This window comes from Chinchilla lanigera, unplaced genomic scaffold (assembly GCF_000276665.1).
Source record: "Chinchilla lanigera isolate Chin_1 unplaced genomic scaffold, ChiLan1.0 scaffold00042, whole genome shotgun sequence".
Lineage (NCBI taxonomy): Eukaryota > Metazoa > Chordata > Mammalia > Rodentia > Chinchillidae > Chinchilla > Chinchilla lanigera.
Genome location: NW_004955443.1, coordinates 19,390,289 through 19,407,759, shown reverse-complemented (window position 1 = coordinate 19,407,759; position 17,471 = coordinate 19,390,289). Strand labels below are relative to the sequence as shown.

The 17,471-nt window shown below is 45.7% G+C and overlaps 1 protein-coding gene across 2 annotated transcripts in view; it reads right to left on the bottom strand.

Moving 5' to 3' along the window:
• Positions 1-1,038: 1,038 nt before the first annotated feature.
• Positions 1,039-17,471, bottom strand: part of Sel1l3 (sel-1 suppressor of lin-12-like 3 (C. elegans)) — an 89,261-nt gene continuing 72,828 nt past the window's right edge. Inside the window, exons 17-23 of one of the 2 annotated variants that reach the window (XM_005392032.2) lie at positions 16,329-16,419; positions 16,114-16,198; positions 14,871-14,980; positions 10,716-10,843; positions 10,000-10,102; positions 9,847-9,919; positions 1,039-2,177 (exon numbers count right to left, since the gene is read on the bottom strand). In XM_005392032.2, coding sequence (XP_005392089.1) covers positions 2,038-2,177; positions 9,847-9,919; positions 10,000-10,102; positions 10,716-10,843; positions 14,871-14,980; positions 16,114-16,198; positions 16,329-16,419 — 730 coding nt within the window. In that variant the 3' untranslated portion in view covers positions 1,039-2,037. Of the gene's footprint in view, positions 2,178-4,878; positions 5,785-9,846; positions 9,920-9,999; positions 10,103-10,715; positions 10,844-14,870; positions 14,981-16,113; positions 16,199-16,328; positions 16,420-17,471 lie in introns of those variants that run through there. The other variant, XM_013518080.1, reaches the window with a different exon arrangement.

The following is a 17,471-nucleotide window of genomic DNA, read 5'->3' as shown; positions in this document are numbered from 1 at the left end:
CTGAGACACCTGTCCGTGCTGTTTCAAACTGTGGGAAGGGAACACTGTTTTCCTACGTCATTCGTTCTCACAGTAGGGGGGCACAACTTTACGCCCAAGAGAATGTTTGACAATGCCTGGAGACATCCTTGGCCATCATCAATGGGAAGAACAGGGTGGGAGAGTGGATGCTACCGACAGCCGGTGGTTTGAGGCCAGGGATGCTGCTTAACAGCCTTCAATGGACAAGATGTCCACCCATAACAAAGACTCACCCAGCCCAAATGCCAACAGGGCTCATGCTGAAAAATCCCACCTACAGCAACGAGCTGATGGCCGTGGGCTACGCTTCCAAAGGCACAACCTTGGTCAGAGCCCCACTGGAAATCTGAGGGTGATTTCCAGTGATGACTGCAGCCTGGAGCTGTTAGCAGCCTATATTCCCAGCAGTGGGGGAGCGGGTGTTTGGCTCAGACAGAGATCTGGGCCCAGCAGAGTCTGCTCTCTGGCCCCGTAGATTTCTCTTCCTAATAGAAACAACATTTCAGGACACTGTGCTGCCGGTGTTCAACCCATAATCACACTGGAGCACCGCGAGGGGCCCAAGAGGGGCCTCATAGCGCAGGACTCCAAGGTCTAGACAGGGTTCATTACTCCTCCAAGTTACTAAGCCAGTAAGTTACAGAAGCAGAATTTGTACCCAGGACTACTGGGCCCCAAAGTCTGGCTCTTTGACAAATAGTACAAAGCACCAGACATAGGAGAAACAGGGTGAAACTGCGGGCTTAACCTAGAATTAATCTAAAGCCAGCCTCAGAGCAGCAAGAAGCCCCAAAACAATGCATGACACTCTGCAAACATCACGGTGACCAGATCCGAGCTCAGGATCCCCAGAAGAACTGCCCACCACCTCCCTATCTGCAAACGTTAATGGCTTACAGAGATAATCCCTCTTGTCAGGAGGACTTTTTTTTTACCTCCTAAGGAGAATGCATGGACCTTAGCACTTTGTATGATGACCACGATACCTATGAAAAAGAAAAAGTCACTTTCCAGTAGTCAACTGTATAAAAATAATTTTATTTACTACTGTAAATAAAGTAGTGCAAAGAGTAGTGTGGACCCACAATATTGCATTACTGGTTTATTTACTACACTAGCAGCTCACAGTATACAGACATTCTGCTTTTCCTTGCTCTCCTACACACACACACACACACACACACACACACACACAGACTCCCCTACCCAGACTCAGGCAGGAACAAGGGTAGGAGGTGAAACTATGAGCTAAAGGCTTGTTTTCTGCATATCCCACTGCTGCCAGTCTATTCTAGTGGGTAATTCACGGAGAAGACTACACTTAAATACCAAGAATTTCCTAGATGTTATGTTGTGGATTGCAGTTGAAACAGAAAAGTTATCCAACAATGTCATCAAATGATTTGGAAGCACTATGACCCTAGAAAAATTCGAGGAGAAAAATGTAAACCAATTTACAAAGCCATTGCCATCCCGGTGTCTCCAGCCATTCACTATTTATTTCAAGGTGCTTTGTAACTGCTGGGTTTTGGAAGTCAGGGAGAAATCTGCCAGTTGGATTCTGAAGAGCAGGCTGTGGCAATCATGGGTACTGCGACATTATCTATCTTGTAGAGAAGTCACAAATTTCTGTTCTTTGATAAAAGAGAATGAACAAAGGACAAAGACTCTTTAAAATATCTCTGTGTGTGTAAGAATCCGGATGTGCCACAAGGCAAACTGTGACTCCCCAAACACAGTCACCGGGAACAAAGCCTGTGCTGACCAGCTGACCTCCCCCACAGGCCCTCTGATCACGATGTTGCTCGGGTCTGTTTGATAACCTTTGGTGTAACGACTCTCTGCTCTGAGCTCATCCCCGTAATGTGATTGAAAAAGAAATGACACCGAGTGCAAAAGGTGCATCCAGCCAACAGGATTTTTAAGGTGTTTGTCAGTACAATGCCCTGGCCCCAGCCTTCCAGTACCAGCCATGGGGAGGACTCCCTTGGACTGCAGAGACCTGGAGCGCGCAGTTCACCCTCGTGGCTCTGGGTTACCAGTGACCGCGGGCTGGTCCTGGTCGGAGGCGCCTGCAGCTGGAGTCACAGGTGGACCTGCAGTGGAAGCGGTGGGGTCTGGGGAGACCCGGGCTGGTACTGGAGGGGAACCGTTGTCTGCAAAGACACAGGTACAATAGCGCTGAGCATTCTGGGACATCCAAGCACACCCGGGAGAGATGCTTGCAGTCCACACTAAATAGGCAACTTTGGACCTCTTATCTAGGTCCTTTGGACTTTGGTGCTCCTTTCTGTAACATGGCAGGTTGGAATGGATGTGCAAAGATCTCCAGTGGTTCTGACATCCTAGGATTCAAAGTTACTGCATTTATACCAACATTTCCAGGCCCAAAACACTTCTGATCTGTTTCATGAGCTGTGGCCATATCTTTTTCCTCCATGATATTGATGCAATGCAAGCCATAAATCACAGCAAGCAGTTAGAAAGGAGTGTTGGTCTTGTTCATGTTCATATTCCATTGGAACAATGTGCCAGATTTAGAGTCAGTTATTTTATTTAAATAAATGTGTATATGGGCTGTAAAACATAATTACTAGGTTTAATTGTCAATCTATCTTCAGTAAGGAGATTGGATGACCACCAACGGTAGAGACACTTACAGTTTTATACTTTGTATCAGTAATTGGATAAATTGATGAATGGGAGTGATTTTGGCCCCACGGCTCAGTGGCAATGTCCAGGGGCTGTTCTGGTCATCATAACCCCAAGGTGGGGGATGCTACTGGCATCTGGCGGGTGGAGGCCACGGAAGCTGCTTGGCACCCTAGAACGCACAGGGTGCCCCACAACAAAGGAGGACCCGGCTCCAAATGTCATCCATGCCAGGGCTGCTAAACCCCAAGACTAAGAAGTGCTCCAGATAGGACTAGGGGCTCTGGAACCTACCTGGCTTCTCTGGTCTTTCATAGCCATGTAACCTTGGACAGGCTACCTCCCCTCCCCTCCCTCCAAAAGCATGGAGAAAAGTATCTCTACTGAGTTGAGTTATTATGAGAATTAAATGAGTTCATGCATATAACATGCTAGAACAGTGCCTGGCACTGGTGAATGTTTGTGCTACTAGTGACTGGTTCACCGGGGAAAGGGGGAAAGATGAATTTCAGGCGCATGGCTTACAGGGCAGACACAAGAGTTGGTGCATTTGCTCCCGGGCTGCCTGCAGTACTTTTGGCCCCAGTAACCTAAGAAAATAGCACAAACTTCAAAGCCAGAGAGACCAGGGGTCAAAGGGCTCTGATGTTTACCAGCTGGGTAATCTTGAGCCAGTCCCTTAACTTCTCTGAACGATGGCTTTTCTTTTTTCTTCTTCTTTTTTTTTTTTTTTTTTTTTTTTGAGACAGGGTCTTGCTACATAGTTCAGGCTGGCCTTGAACTCACTGTGTAGTCCAGGCTGGTCTCAAGCTTGTGGCAACCCTCCTGTCTCAGCCTCCTTAGTGCTGGGATTACAGGCTTGCGCCACCATATCTGGCTTTATCCATGGCTTCTTTTATCTGTGAAATGGGGCTAGCAGTTTGGAGTCATGCGATGTACAGTCAGTCAGCTTGGCAGCCTTAGTTCATACAAATAATCACCAGTTTGTCTTTTATAAGTGATCTTCATTAAACAGAGCAATATTGTAGTCTTATGAAGCTTTTAGGAACTGGGGCCATTTTTAAAGATCTCAAATATCCTTCCTGAAATGTACTGACTTTAAGAAGATGCTCCCATGCCGACAATCTGATTCCTACATAAAATCTGGTTTTCATACCTCTAATATCTACGGTCACCTCCAGAAAGCCTCGGAAGGGGCCTCACAGCCTCTGCCTTTCCCGGACGTGGACAGGACTTCCCCTCAGTGCCCTTTCCAGACCTGCAGCAGATGTGGCCCAGAGACTGCTCAGAAAGAGCAGGATAGGGTAAGGGGCAGGGTGTGCAACAGCGTGGCATTTCTAGGGTCATTACAGCCATCACCCTGGCTGGGGATTTAGTGACCGGAGACCTGTCCATGAGGTACAAAGACCATTTTGCCGCAGTCACGAGACCTCGCCTGCAGGGCAGGTTTCATTTATCTGCGACAAACAGGTGACCTTGGTGTAGATACCAGAAGGTGGATGTTGCAGTTCCAAAGTGCTTGCGTCTCACCTGCCTCTGTCTCCTCCCCTGTGAATTGAGGGGCTTGCAGCGGATGGTATCCTGACTCCCTCTGACCCTAGGACCTCTCTTTTTGGTCTTGTGCAGAAGTTAATGCAGCACCAAGCCTGGATTTTCAATCTCAGGGAATGTTTAAGTCACCATGGTAACAAGATAAATCAGCAATCAGTTTTCTGATTAAAACAAAAAGCACTAATGTATAAAGGGAGAAGGAATGCCTAATTAGCATCGCCCCCATTGAAACCTTCTGGTGAGTGTACAATAGAGGCGCTGCGTCCCTTTGTTACCAGCTGCGTGCGAAGCCTCTCCCTCCAGTCCCCTGCTGCCCATCCTAATTTTAAAGCGGCCTCTTTGTCTCTGCTCACCTGGAACGCGTGCTAATTTTATGACTGGACTGGAATCAAGGTAACCAGGAAAATCAGCGTGCTGTTTTAAAGAATTACAGAGAATATTCCAGAGCCAAACAGAAGTGATTTGTGGATTGCCTGCCTTCTAGGGGGCCACTTTCTGTACATTAGCGAGAATAATCAGGAGCTGGCCCCAACTGCAGCGGCTCCCTTGCTTTTGTATGGCTCAGGATCTGAGAATTCACATTTTAAATAACTGAACAAAAAACCCCAAAGAATACTATTTTGTGTCACAGGAGAAACAGGTGAAATTCAAATGTGTCCACAGTAAAGTTTTATTGGAGACTCAACCACAGATGGCTGCCTCTAAGCTCCTCTGGCAGAGTGGACTCATAACAGCCCCGAAGCCCAAAATGTTTATTATCTGGCCCTTTCCTGAAAAAGTTTACTGGCTTTTGTTGCAGACCACTGTAGAAAAAACATCTGCTTGCCAGCTGACGAGATGTGAGTATACAATAAAAACACAGGGGAACATATTGGGTTAATCCTTTGGTGGTTGTTTTTGAGACAGGGTTTCACGATATAGTTTAGGTTGACCACAAACTCACTATGGAGCCCAGGCTGGGGTTGAACCCATGGTGATCCTCTTGCCTCAGCTTCCTGAGTGCTGGGATTGCAGGGATATGCCACCACACCCAGAGCATATAATGGGTTAATCCTGAAATGGTGGAATGTTTGTAAGAATGAGGCGGGGAGGTGTATTGCTGAAATTTAATATTATGAATAAGATCTAGCCTATTTCATTTGGGGCTCTGGATCTAGTAGGGCCCAATGTAGGCATAAGATTCCTGTTCTGATACATTTCTTCCATGTGGAGACACTGGTGGGGGCCAAGGGTAGTGAGATGGGGCGAGACAGGACGGGGTCTCGCCATGAGATCTGACTTCAAGGCTTGTGTCTTTTTCGTGCGCACCATTTTGTGACATTTTACTGTACTTCAGTAGAAACCTCATTAACTAGAAACGTAGAAGACAGGAAAAGAGCAGAGAAAAGTTTAATTAATCTTGCTCAATCATCTCACTCTTTAAGAAAGAACAGCAGGCTAACCATTTAGCCAGAGAGGAGGAGACGGTGTGAATGGCCAGTGTCATCTCAGGCTGGCGTCCATGTGGGTTACCTTGTATCCAGGAGTTAGGGCTCTGCAGACCTCGCCGTATGTAGCGTGCTGCATTTAGATAAGAAGTTTACCCCAACGTGTCAGGGACAGCCTTCCCGAAGTCAGAGATTTCAGATTCCCCCACCACCCGGTTTTGGAATATTCACATACACATAACAAGGGTGGGCCTCAGAGCTGAAGGTGAAGTTCATGTGTGTTTCATAACTGCCTTACACACACAGCCTGAGGGCGACTTCCTACAACAGTGGGCCTGCATCTCCACTGCAACCCACCCTATGAGGTCGAGTGCCTAATTTTCTATCTGTGGCATCATGTTGGTGCTCAACAGTGTTTCGGATTTTGGATTTTAGAGAATTTTGGGTGCTAGATTTTCAGACTAGGGGTGCTGAACACACAGTGGGACAGGACTCTTCCAGCTGAGCTCAGGCTTTTTGGTTTGTTCATTCATGGAGGTGGTTCTAGATACATTTTACTTTGAGATGTTTTTTGTTTTTCCAAAGCCCGCTCCATTAAGGTAATACTGCTTGGCACCCTCGACAGGCAGGGAGAGAGAAAGTGCTTTTGAGGTCATCGAGGCAGAGAACAGAGCTTTCTGGCATCTGGGAGCAGGTCGAGCCTGTCTGTGGCCCGGGCTGCACTGCAGCGCAGCCCCCAAGTGCCTCTGCAGCAACTGGAAACAGACAAGGCTCAGTGGTCCTCAGCTTTGGCGAGGAGGCGGAGCTGCCCTGTAACCCTGAAGCTGCACGTCCAATACATCGCCTGGGTGATGAGTGTTCTGCTCTCAGACTGGTGACAATCAAGCAACCCTAGGGCCACCCCAAACCCAGGGACCTTTGTACAAGCCCGGGAGGCATTAGCCTCAGAAAGACAGAGCTGCCCAGTGGGTTGCCAGATAGTAATCAAAACAAGTTCCCTTAAAGGACATCAAAGAGACAGGCAATATCTGCTATGCACCATGTTGGTACTTTTGATAGATTAGTCAATGGCTTTGTTTAGATGCTTTAAAAAAGAGCCTTATGCTTTAGAGTCTCACAGCACAGCAAAGCATGGGAAACACTGGTAACCCTAAACTGTGTAAGTGCAGGCGCCCCCTGGAGGTGGCGTGCTGTAATTGCAGGTAAAACACTCCATGGCTCATCACTCCTGAGATGTGTCCAGCTAGTATTTAGGGAGCTCTGAGCACTGAACACGTGATCACAATTGGTTTTCTCAGCTACAGGAGGCATTAGGTGCACTACGATTTTTGCTGTTTTACAGACAAGGAAACCGAGGCACAGACAGGATTCCTTCCTTGTTCTGGGTCACACAGCTAGTGGCAGAGCCAGAATTTGGCAAGTCAACTCTTGCTTGGCCGGTGCTGTTAGCTACTGGCCTTCACTGCTGGCCCTCTACGTGCAGGAGAGCTTAGTGTGGTAGAGGCCATGACGTGCTGACAATAGGCCACCAAGCACACAAACTCAGGAGGAAAACGAAAGAAATTAGAGCTGAATGAACACTGGACAGACAGCCCAATGGAAAGCCCCAATGATAACATCGTCAGTTCTAAAAGCTGCCTGGAAATAATGCAATGACAAAGATCCCTAACCTCTAGCTACAGTCCTTATCCCATGCTGCACATGCACATGGGAGGCTCCTTAGTTCCAGGTCCTTTTCTAAGACTGTGAGCCAGCACCCAAAGGTCATTATTGTGCTCGCTGCAGCACCTCCCACTGTCCCTCCCTGCCCCTGGGCAGTCACAGACCTGGGCACCATTGCGGAGATGCAGTGGCAAAAGCTGTGGCCTTGAGCAGCCTGGCATCCACTCCCCCAAGGGCTCTATGCCTTCTCCCTTGCACCACTGTGCTGAGGGAGGACCTTCTTATTTCCAAGTGACCGGCACACTTACTTCAGGATGAAGACTGCCCTTCCTGGTCAAAGTGAGGAATTATTAGAAATGCCTAATCCTAGAGCCCCTCGCCATACCTTCTAAATCAAAATCTGCCTTTAATATGATCCCTGTGGATTTGTGCACATATTAACATTCAGAAGCATTGGGCTAGAATTTACATATGGAAATAGATACTATTTTATTACCATTTGTTTCTTTTTATTTCTCCTTTATATTGCAGCTAGGGCCCTGGATTCATTTAAAAAATATGTGTGTGGGTAGGTTAATTATCATGAACATCGTTTCAAGGTATGAAACAAGTGTGACAAAATGTTCCTGATGTGATGGGGCAATGGGTTTAAGACAGTCAACAGCCACTGTTTGAAAGGATCGGGATTCTGAAAAGCAGCTTGAAATTCTATGGCCAGGGGCTGGGGATTTAGCTCAGCGGCAAAGCGCCTGCCTGGCAAGCGCAAGGTCGTGAGTTCGGTTCCCGGTACCGGAAAAAAACCAAAAAAAAAAAAAAAAAAAAAAATTCTATGGCCCTACACCCTTTCTCAGCTTCTGTTTCCTTAATGGGACAGGCAACTTCAGCTCTCTGGCCTCAGTTTCCTCATCTGTCAAAGGAAGGGTACAGAATGAAATTGGTTTTAAGATCTTATTCAGATAGAGTCTTCACTGCGTTGGTCAGGAGGGAAGAAGGCAGGAAATGGAAAAGTTTGCGAAAACAAGGAAAATGTGTGAAAGAACCAAGGAGACACAGGAAGGGAAAAATATAACAAAGGACAAGAGGGACAGGGAGACAAGAATGCAGAGGGACTGATAATGAAGACATGAAGACAGGAAAACGTGACGACTTCTGATAAAAGCAGTTTCACCAGCCCATGAATTTTCATGGCTACCAGCTGGTGTAAAATCATAAAGGCAATTTTCAGCTCCTCTAAGGGAACTGCATTTGTAGTAATCATGACAATATTTCTACAGAGTAAAAATGACAGAGATAATTTGAAATGGCAAATACTGACAAGATGCAAAATAAATGTGGCCTACCGGGAAACAAATTTAGAAATGGGATGGAATTTGCATGAGGCAGATTTATTCACTGGCAAGGGACAAGGAGGAAGAGTTACACCTGGAGGGGCTGTAGATGACTCCCTGTGAAGCTCCTCAGGTAAATCAGAAGAAACGATCCCCATTTTGCCTCTCAGAGATTCCTTCTCTTGAAGGAAGGAAAGGTATCCTGCATTCCTTTAGCTTCTCATTATCTCCTACCCAAATAACCACTATTTGAAAGCTCAAATTCCGCATCTGCTCCAGTTGTAAATTCCTCTGCTGGTCTTTGTTAGCTATTCTGTGCTTTTGTAGCCATCCAAGATGGCGGAAAACAAGAATTTCCCACCAAAAGCAGGCCTGAGCACCTACTAAGTGTGAAGTATCATAAATGACTGGATCAAAGCCTGCCAGAACCAATTCAGCCTATAGTGTACCAGGGAAGATAAGTATAATAACTCACATTTATGGAAAGGGTTTTATATACCAGATAAATACAACAGCTAACATTTAACTGTAATTGGCATTTTGGTAAGTGTGTTCTGTGTTGTTTTCTCACTTAACTATTTTCATTTTATTTTTCTGAGACGTAGCTACTATTAGAACTCATTTGATGGATGGAAAATTGAGAGATCAGGAAGGATAGGTAACTTGCCATAAATCACACAGCTAATGAGTAACCAAGTCTAGATTCTAATAGAAGTGACTGGGGGCACTATCCCCTTAATTACTACCTCATGCTGGCTCAGAAAAATAATAGTAATTAGTGGAAAGCAAGCTAGACTAAGCCCTCCTCGGTGTCTCTCTCTGAGGCCATGTGTCTGGCTGTGATTATTCACTATGAGTGTTTTCTCACACATTTGATTGCTCAACCAGAATGGATGGGAAAGTTTCCCGCAGGAGAGGGCTCTGGAACTGACTTTTCAGGCACATAGAGTTTTGACAGACATTTTAGTTCAATTTTTAAAACTCATTTAAAAAAATCTTACTTTGAAAAATTTCATAGCTTTGTGGGCTCCCTATAGGCAGGGATTATGAGATGCCCTCAGCGGGCCCATCTAGTGCATGGCCACCCTTGGGAAAGAAGGTAATGTATGACCAAGGGTGCGAGGAGGAAGAGTATCATTTCCTTAGCAGGGAAAAAGAATCCCTAGCTTTTCAACCTGCCTTGGCCTTCTTTAATACATCTTTACCTGAGACAGACTGGAAATACTGCACGGTCCCAGCGATCAATACGGAGAGCAGGAAGGTTCCCAGAAAGTAGATCTGCAAACATCCAAGGTATGTATCAGGTGACTGACAAAGGGCAGGAAGCAGAGGGCAGGGCTGGGGGATGACACACTTACCAGGGCAGAGTGCAGGACGGCGCCCCAGATAAGCCGCAAGTGGAGGTACAGCCAGGCCAGGGAGCAGGGGCTGAAGGACTCCTCGTTACTATGGTTCCAGCACCTGTGACAAAGCCCAGGCATCCGCATGTGTCATGGGCGTTGGTGGCACTACTTATGACTGGCCCCTTCACATCTCAAATCTACACTCTTCAGCTTTTGCACAAATGAGCACACTCAGGAGGAGAAGCAGAGACGTAAAGCCTGGTAACGTAAACGTTGTTACGGCCTGACCTGGAATTCTGAGATCTTGGCAAAAATCTCGGAAAAAAGGTTCCTCTCATCACGTCTTTAATTATTAAGGAGGAGTCAGCACAGGGCCTGCCAGGGTAATACTTCTGTCAGAGTGCTGGGCCAAAGTCCGAATGTGGGAAAGCCTCCCTATCTTTCAGAGAAGCATGGGCTAATCAGATGCATTCCTTTTTCCACTTCATGGAAAATCTGGGTCAGCACTTGAACTTCAGAGCAAGCATATTCTATATCTTGGCCTCACGTACCAGAAAAGAGAGAGATTTGGGTCTGGCTGAGTATTCTCTAACAGAAGCAAATCTTGGGCCCTTTTTCTAACACCTACCATCTCAAACCAATGGGAAGGCTAACTTGGACCAAAAGGCAAACACCACCCATTCACTTGGGTACCCCTAGACCTATCAGTATTAAAGAGGTTCTGAACTCACCTTTCATACAGTTCTCGGAGAATGGAGATGTTATTAGAATGGACTGTTGGATCAATTTCCAAGAAATCCAAAATATGGTGTGGGATTATAGCACCTTCTTCAATTAGCAGGGCCAGGTTAAAAAATCCCTAAAAATAGGCCACAGACAGAACTCATTAACTCCTTATAATAAAAGCCAGACATACACCCTTCATCAGAATGTAAACTTTTACAACCTCTAATTTTTTTTTGCAGTCCCCAGAGCCAGATGGTTTTGTCACCTCTATTGATGAATTGTTTCCCTAAATATGTGCATCTGAGAAATTTATTTCCAGGAGAACCAGAAGGCTTTCAAAGGCTGCTGCGTCCCATCTGCTCAGCAACCAGTGAACCGGGAGATCTGTCCTTTCCCACTGGTGCTCTCAAAGCTGAACTTGCTGGAAAACGTGCTCTGGGGTCAGCAACCAAAGCGGCACACTGAGTGAAGGTCATGTCTGTCACCTATGGGCTGTGTCTCTGGTCACTGTCAGGCTGCAGAGGTCTGACACTGTTTCTGTGGCCGGGTGTTCTTGATGCCTGATGTGGTGTCTCTCCCGTGCACAAGGTAATGTCCAGGCACCTTCTTCAGCTTTCCTAGGTCAGTATGGAAATCTTTGGCTCCTCTTAGCTCAAATCCCCACTACGGTACATTTTCCTGCCCCTTCCTTTTCGACCCGCAGAGGTAGGATCTACCTATTGTGCTGTGCAGGTCCAGTTTAAAAAGCACAGTTCAGGAGCCTGACATCAGAGATGTGTCATAGAGGACGAGTGCATTTACACTGTCTGGAGGACGGCAGATTAACCAGACCCAAAGGTCAAAAAAAACAAAAACAAAAACAAAAAACTGGTGTGGTACTACAGCCTGACAATGAAATGGGATTGTTGCCCTTCAAAGAATTCACGGTCATGTTTTCATGGTTTATATCCTCCTTCCTATGGCCTTTCGGTTGCCAGTGACAATAATCTAAACAAAAATCACCAGATCATCCATACCAGGACTCTCACAATCATCCTGAGTGGGCAATCCTGATGAACGCAATTTGAGCTGACGTTTCTAAGAACTTGCTCTGTGTGAGGCATTGGTCCATTGTATAAACACTATACTTGCTTCTATCCCTCATAACAAGGGATAGAAGGTGGCACTATTATCTTCCCTGTTTCACAAATCAAAACTAAGGTAAGGGAAGATTAAGGAAGTTGCTCAAGATCACACAGCTGGAAAGTGGCAGCGCTGGGGTTCTAGTGTGAACCGACAGGGTCCACACTCTCCACCAGGCTGCCAAATAACCTCTCAAGAGATTGAAGTGTCAAGTATCTTTAAGGTGAATGTGCAGCACACACGCAAATACACACAGCAGCCACAGCACAACACAGAATGCTCTTTTACTGACAGAAAGCAACATCTAAAAGTTGAAGTATTAGAAGAAAAGTTTTTAAAACATGAAAAATTTAAAAGGTTCTGACCAGTGGAAAAATAAGATCAAACGGTGGGAAAACAGAGTAGGAGAACATTTGTATACACTATAATAGCTTACATTTCATTATCTACGAATATATTCTGCCAATATATGAAGAACTAATTATGACTTGAATAAAAAAGTATCAAGCCTCCAATAGATAAACCAGCAAAGAGGAAGAATAGAGCATTCACATGAAAGAAAATGCTGAGTAAATTATCATCAAATATGTGTGAAAGTGTTCATCTTCACTAATAATTAAATAAATGTCATTTAAAAGAATCAGGAAGTATCAACTTGTAGTTATTCAATTAGTGAAATTAAATCATCCACTGCTGACAAGATTTCAGTCACCCACCTCTACTGAGCCATAGCTGGGTATTAACTGTGAAACCCTTTCAGAAACAGAAGTAGAATATACTACCATGCACTCATACGACGACTGACAGTGAGTCAATAACACTATCTTTCAGAACACAATTAATGAATGGTCATTGTAGCCCTTGTGATAGCTGCCACACAACAGAAAATGACCTCCAAGTCTTCCTTGGCAGGCTACAAATCCCAGAAAGACAAGAGTGTCGCCTTTTCACCTATGTCTCCATCACTAAGCATTGTCTCAGATTACACAAATACGTGTTGAATCAATGAATAAGTCAGCAAATGGCAGAATGAACACCCACCAACAGCTAAAGCATAAGAAGTTACAGTCCATCATCTCGATGGAATATGGGCAGCTGATAAGAGAAGCAGTAAAGAGATGGTAATAAAATACACGCAGTGCCACGGTTGGTGATAAGACAGAGTTTCAGAGTGGCATGTGTGCTGTAGACATGACAGATACATGTGCCAGTGGGCAGAGGCCGGAAGGCAACTTGTGGATAGGAACGAGTACAAGCCCTTGCCATGGAATTCTAGATGCACTCTGATTGCTTTTAACATTATCCTGTATTGTTTTTGCCCTATTATCTTCCTAAAAAAATAACAATCAAAATTGAAAATAAAATTATCCAGACCTAGTTTTAAAATACGGCAGATATCTTCTAAGGGAGTTTGTTTCCACAGTAAACCTCATAGTAGCAACTCCTTTGTTGCAGAAGAAATAATAAGAGAATAGAGATGATGTTGACTAAGTGAACTTGGTACTGGGCTCAGATCTTTACACCAAGCACCTCATGAAGCCTTCACGTCCAATGAAGCAGGTGTTATTATTATTCCAGTCGACAGATGGGAAAGTGGAGGCTCAGGTTTAGTGACTCACCACGTATAAGTAGCTCTGAGTGGAGAGATGTGGGCTTTCAACCCATGCACATAACCACTCTGATGTCACAACTTCAGCAGCAGCAACAAGAACAAGAACAAGAACAACAACAAAAGACCAAAGTAGGGAGGAGTTTCCAGCTTGGGCTCTGTGATCAGATTCTAAAGTACACACCCGAAACTTGTGTTTGCGAGTAACAACTATTCCAACTTCCGTTGTGATCATGACCCTGAGATCTTCACAGGAGAATTACACTTATCAAGTGGGGAGGAACAGGGGGAGTCGAGAATTCTCATTAGAACACCATACTAACAATTGCTGCAGGCAAAGTCTGTTGAAATTCCTGTGCAATACTTTGAGAACATGCAGAATATCTGCATAGTCACAAACTATCTTCCCAAGATATTTTTAAATCAGGCAGGGAAAAATATTTACTGTCCAATGGAATCCTCCTTACGCCAGTAGAAACCTCCTAGTCAGGTGGTTAAAACTCCCCTGGCCAGTGGTAAGACGAAGGGACATCACATAGCCCTGGTGTGATGGGGACACGCAGCATCTTTAGTGTTCGTGACCCAAAATACATAACCTCACTCAATTTATGAGAACTCAGAGAAGACAGACCCAAATTGAGGGGCATTCTGCAAAATATTCGACCAGCATCAAGGTCATGAAAATAAGAGCTGGCTGAAGAGCTGTCATACAGTGGAGAACACTGGAAAGAAAGATGGCAATGAACTGTAACGTGGGCTCCTGCACTGGGCTCTAAAATAGAGGAAGGGCATTTGCGGAAAATCCAAGGAAAGTCTGAAGTGTGGGGGATGCCGCCGTCCCTGTGTTAATCTCTGTCAATGACTGTGTGTGGCTATGTGAAGTAACACCGAAAGAAGTCAAGTGGAGGGTGCACATGAACTCTAAATTCTTTGTGCAGTTTTTCCATAAATTCACAATTATTTCAAAGTACAAAGTTTCCAAAAAAAGTCACTGAGAATAGTCTTGTCACGTTAAGAGTTGGCTCAATTGTCCATGCAAACTACTCTGCACTGCGGACACACTTCTAGGGTCCTGAGCTGCCATCTTGTGAGTTAATTTGATGGCATCTAGTAGAGTCACCTTGGGGTTGGAGCCAGAGACCCAAGGCGAGGCTCTGTAGCTTTGCCTATGATCTGATTATCTGGCCTTGAATAATTCATCACCTTGTTGTATCTCGGACTATGTGACTGGTACAAAGCTCCAGCCCTGGGGCTGCTGTGAGAAAGGTGTGCAGAACATAGCAGGTGCTCAGCCAGGGTTCCCATCATGGCTCTTGTCCTGGGGAGTTGCTGTCATGGGCATGTGCACACAGATAAACAAAGACAGCAAACTCCACAGCCTGTGCACGGGATGCAGGAAAGGCTGGGAGGGCTTTTTGTTAGTGGTTACCTGGGAGTCTCCATCCAGCGCTGCCTGTGCGTACATCTGCATGGACAGCTCTAGGTCTTGGGACTGGTTTTGGTGGCCATAGTAGTACAGGTCTCCCATTTTCAAATATGCTGCGCAAAACACATCCATAGGTCAAGTGGATTTACTTTTCCAGGGTTTTAAAGGATTGGCGCATTCACTCATGGCTAAGCTTTCCCGTTACACTATCAAATGGAGCGTTTATGCTTCTTTGTGTCAGGAGTAAAGAAGCAAGCTTTTGCTCCAATACCTCCATCTCTAGACACTCTGTGTTTCTCAGGTAGCTGCCCTGAGCAGCTTGGCTGATTAGTGAGACTCCCAGCCCCTCTGCCAAGGTTGTTTTCGGTCCTCTCTCTCACATCTGCAATCTTGCTGCCTATGTTGGATGACTCTTGTATCTCTCTACTCGGTCTGAGCCATGTATTTTGTTTTTGCTGGGAGGAAAAACATCTGTTTGAGAGCCCTGCTATGAGCCGATGCCTAATCAGAAAACCAGAATCCAGCTCAGGTAGCTCCAAAGAGGGTTTCATCATGGGAAGTGGCTGCACGTGTCGGAAGCACTTAGAAGGCAAACGGGAGAGAGTGGGAGGTCAGAGGTGAGCACCAAAGGAAGCACTGTCTTCCCAAGGGCTGGAGGGCCAAAGGGTGGCGGGGACATTCCCAGAGCCTCATAGTGCTGCGCAGACTGAGATCAAAGTGGGCAGAGGCTCCAGGTGGGGGCTGGACCCGTGGAGATGTAGCCACTGCCAGAAACAGGGCACAAGGCAGGGAGAGGCGGGGAAATACTTGGGCTTCACCTTTGCTCCTCCTACCTTGAAGTTGCACCCAAGCCTGCCACTGGCTGAGGCTCACCAGATGCAGGGGAGCCTGGGGGTGCAGGTCCCGCTGCAGCCCCTTCCACAGAGCACCCAGCAGGGCAGGAGGACCCAGAAACACATCCCAGGGCAAAAGGGCAAGAGACTGGGGCCGGAAGTCGGCTTTTTCTTGGGAATGCGTTTAGTTTGGAAGAAATGGTGGTCCCAGCGCGCCACGGAGAAGAGACAGGAAAGGCACATGGCCGGAGGCTGGGAGCAACTGAGCCATGACCTTAACAGCAAGGGTTTTTCACTTTCTTTCCTAATTGTTTGGAAATATCACACTGCCCCCAAAGCTGCTCAATGGTCCTTGTTACTAAAGATTAAAAGCTTCCAATGCTTCAATTTAGCACTCGTTTTTCTATACATACCAAATGAAGGAGCATCGATTTGGAAAACAGAGAAATTATAGTATCTCCAAACACAATTCACACCCAAGTATCTCCCAGCCAGGTCCTAAGAGGTAAAGGGGAGAAAAAGTTAATTCATGAATATTTCGGCCAACTGACTAATTTCGTCTCTGTACAACTCAATTCATTATCCTTAACCTTAGAGCTTCTACTTGGAGAAGAATACATTTACTTACTGGCCTCTCCTCACAGATGTGTGCTAAATTTGTCTGTGACACTTCAATTCCAGTTTCTGCTGCTAAAACATAATACAGCAAGGCTTCATGCCTAAAAATAGATGATTAATAATAAATTTCATATACTGGCTCTTACTAATATTCAGAGAGCTTTATATTCAAACAGAAAAGGGCATAAAATAAGTAGTTTTTTAAAACCACAAAATCATGAGTTTTGTTTTGTTTTTTTTTTAAATAAATACTGTTGTTAAAAATACTGCATGCACTGATTTATTTTCTATCTTAAAGGCTGAACGCAGAGATAAGGCTGGGAGCTGGCTGATACAACAGCTACCTCTACTGGTGGAATGGTGCTCTGAGGGCTGCCAGGACTTGTCTAGCAGTTTTTGGGTTTTGAATCCTTCCTTCTTCACTCAGAAGAGAAAAGTGTTGTTACAGCTTGTGTGTAGATGTTCCACCAAAGCCTCCTGCAGTCATAGCTGGGGCTTTTGCAGAGGTGGCTGGATCTAGAGTGTGTGATGCTGGGATTGATTCATGGTGCAGTGCTAGTCTCAAGGGCACTAGGATTAAGGGTGTGAGTTCCACTTGCCTTGAGTAACCTGGACATAAGGGATAGAAAGGGCTGTGGTTATCCCTTGTTTGCTCACTTCTGCTGTCTTCTGCCTGCGATGAGCTGTTTCTCCTTTGTGATGCCCCTCTGCCAAGTCACCTTGCTTTGGAGCCAGCTGATGATGGACTGAAACCTCTACAAACTGTGCGCTACATAAACCTTTCCTCCCTTAACATTTGGGTGTTGGGCATTTTGGCTCAGCAGTGAGAAAAGTAACTAAGACAAGTGGTATTAACAAAAAAAGAAGAAAAAACCCTGGTTTTACAGTCCTGTTTTGTGAAAGGTGTGGTAGGGTTTAGGATTCTGAATAAACTTAAGTAAAGCTGAGCTGTTGTCATACATTAGAGGTCTGGCAAAGGAGAGGCAGTGTACTAGGTTCTAGGTAAATGTTGGATACTACGAGTAATGCAATAGATGCAAAACAAGGAGTGACCGCTTTCATCTGTGAGAGACAAGCACAGGAGTCGCAGAGCAATGGCAAGGGCTTGGGGACAGGAGCACACTCCTACACCCACTGCTCGGGGGGAAGGCCA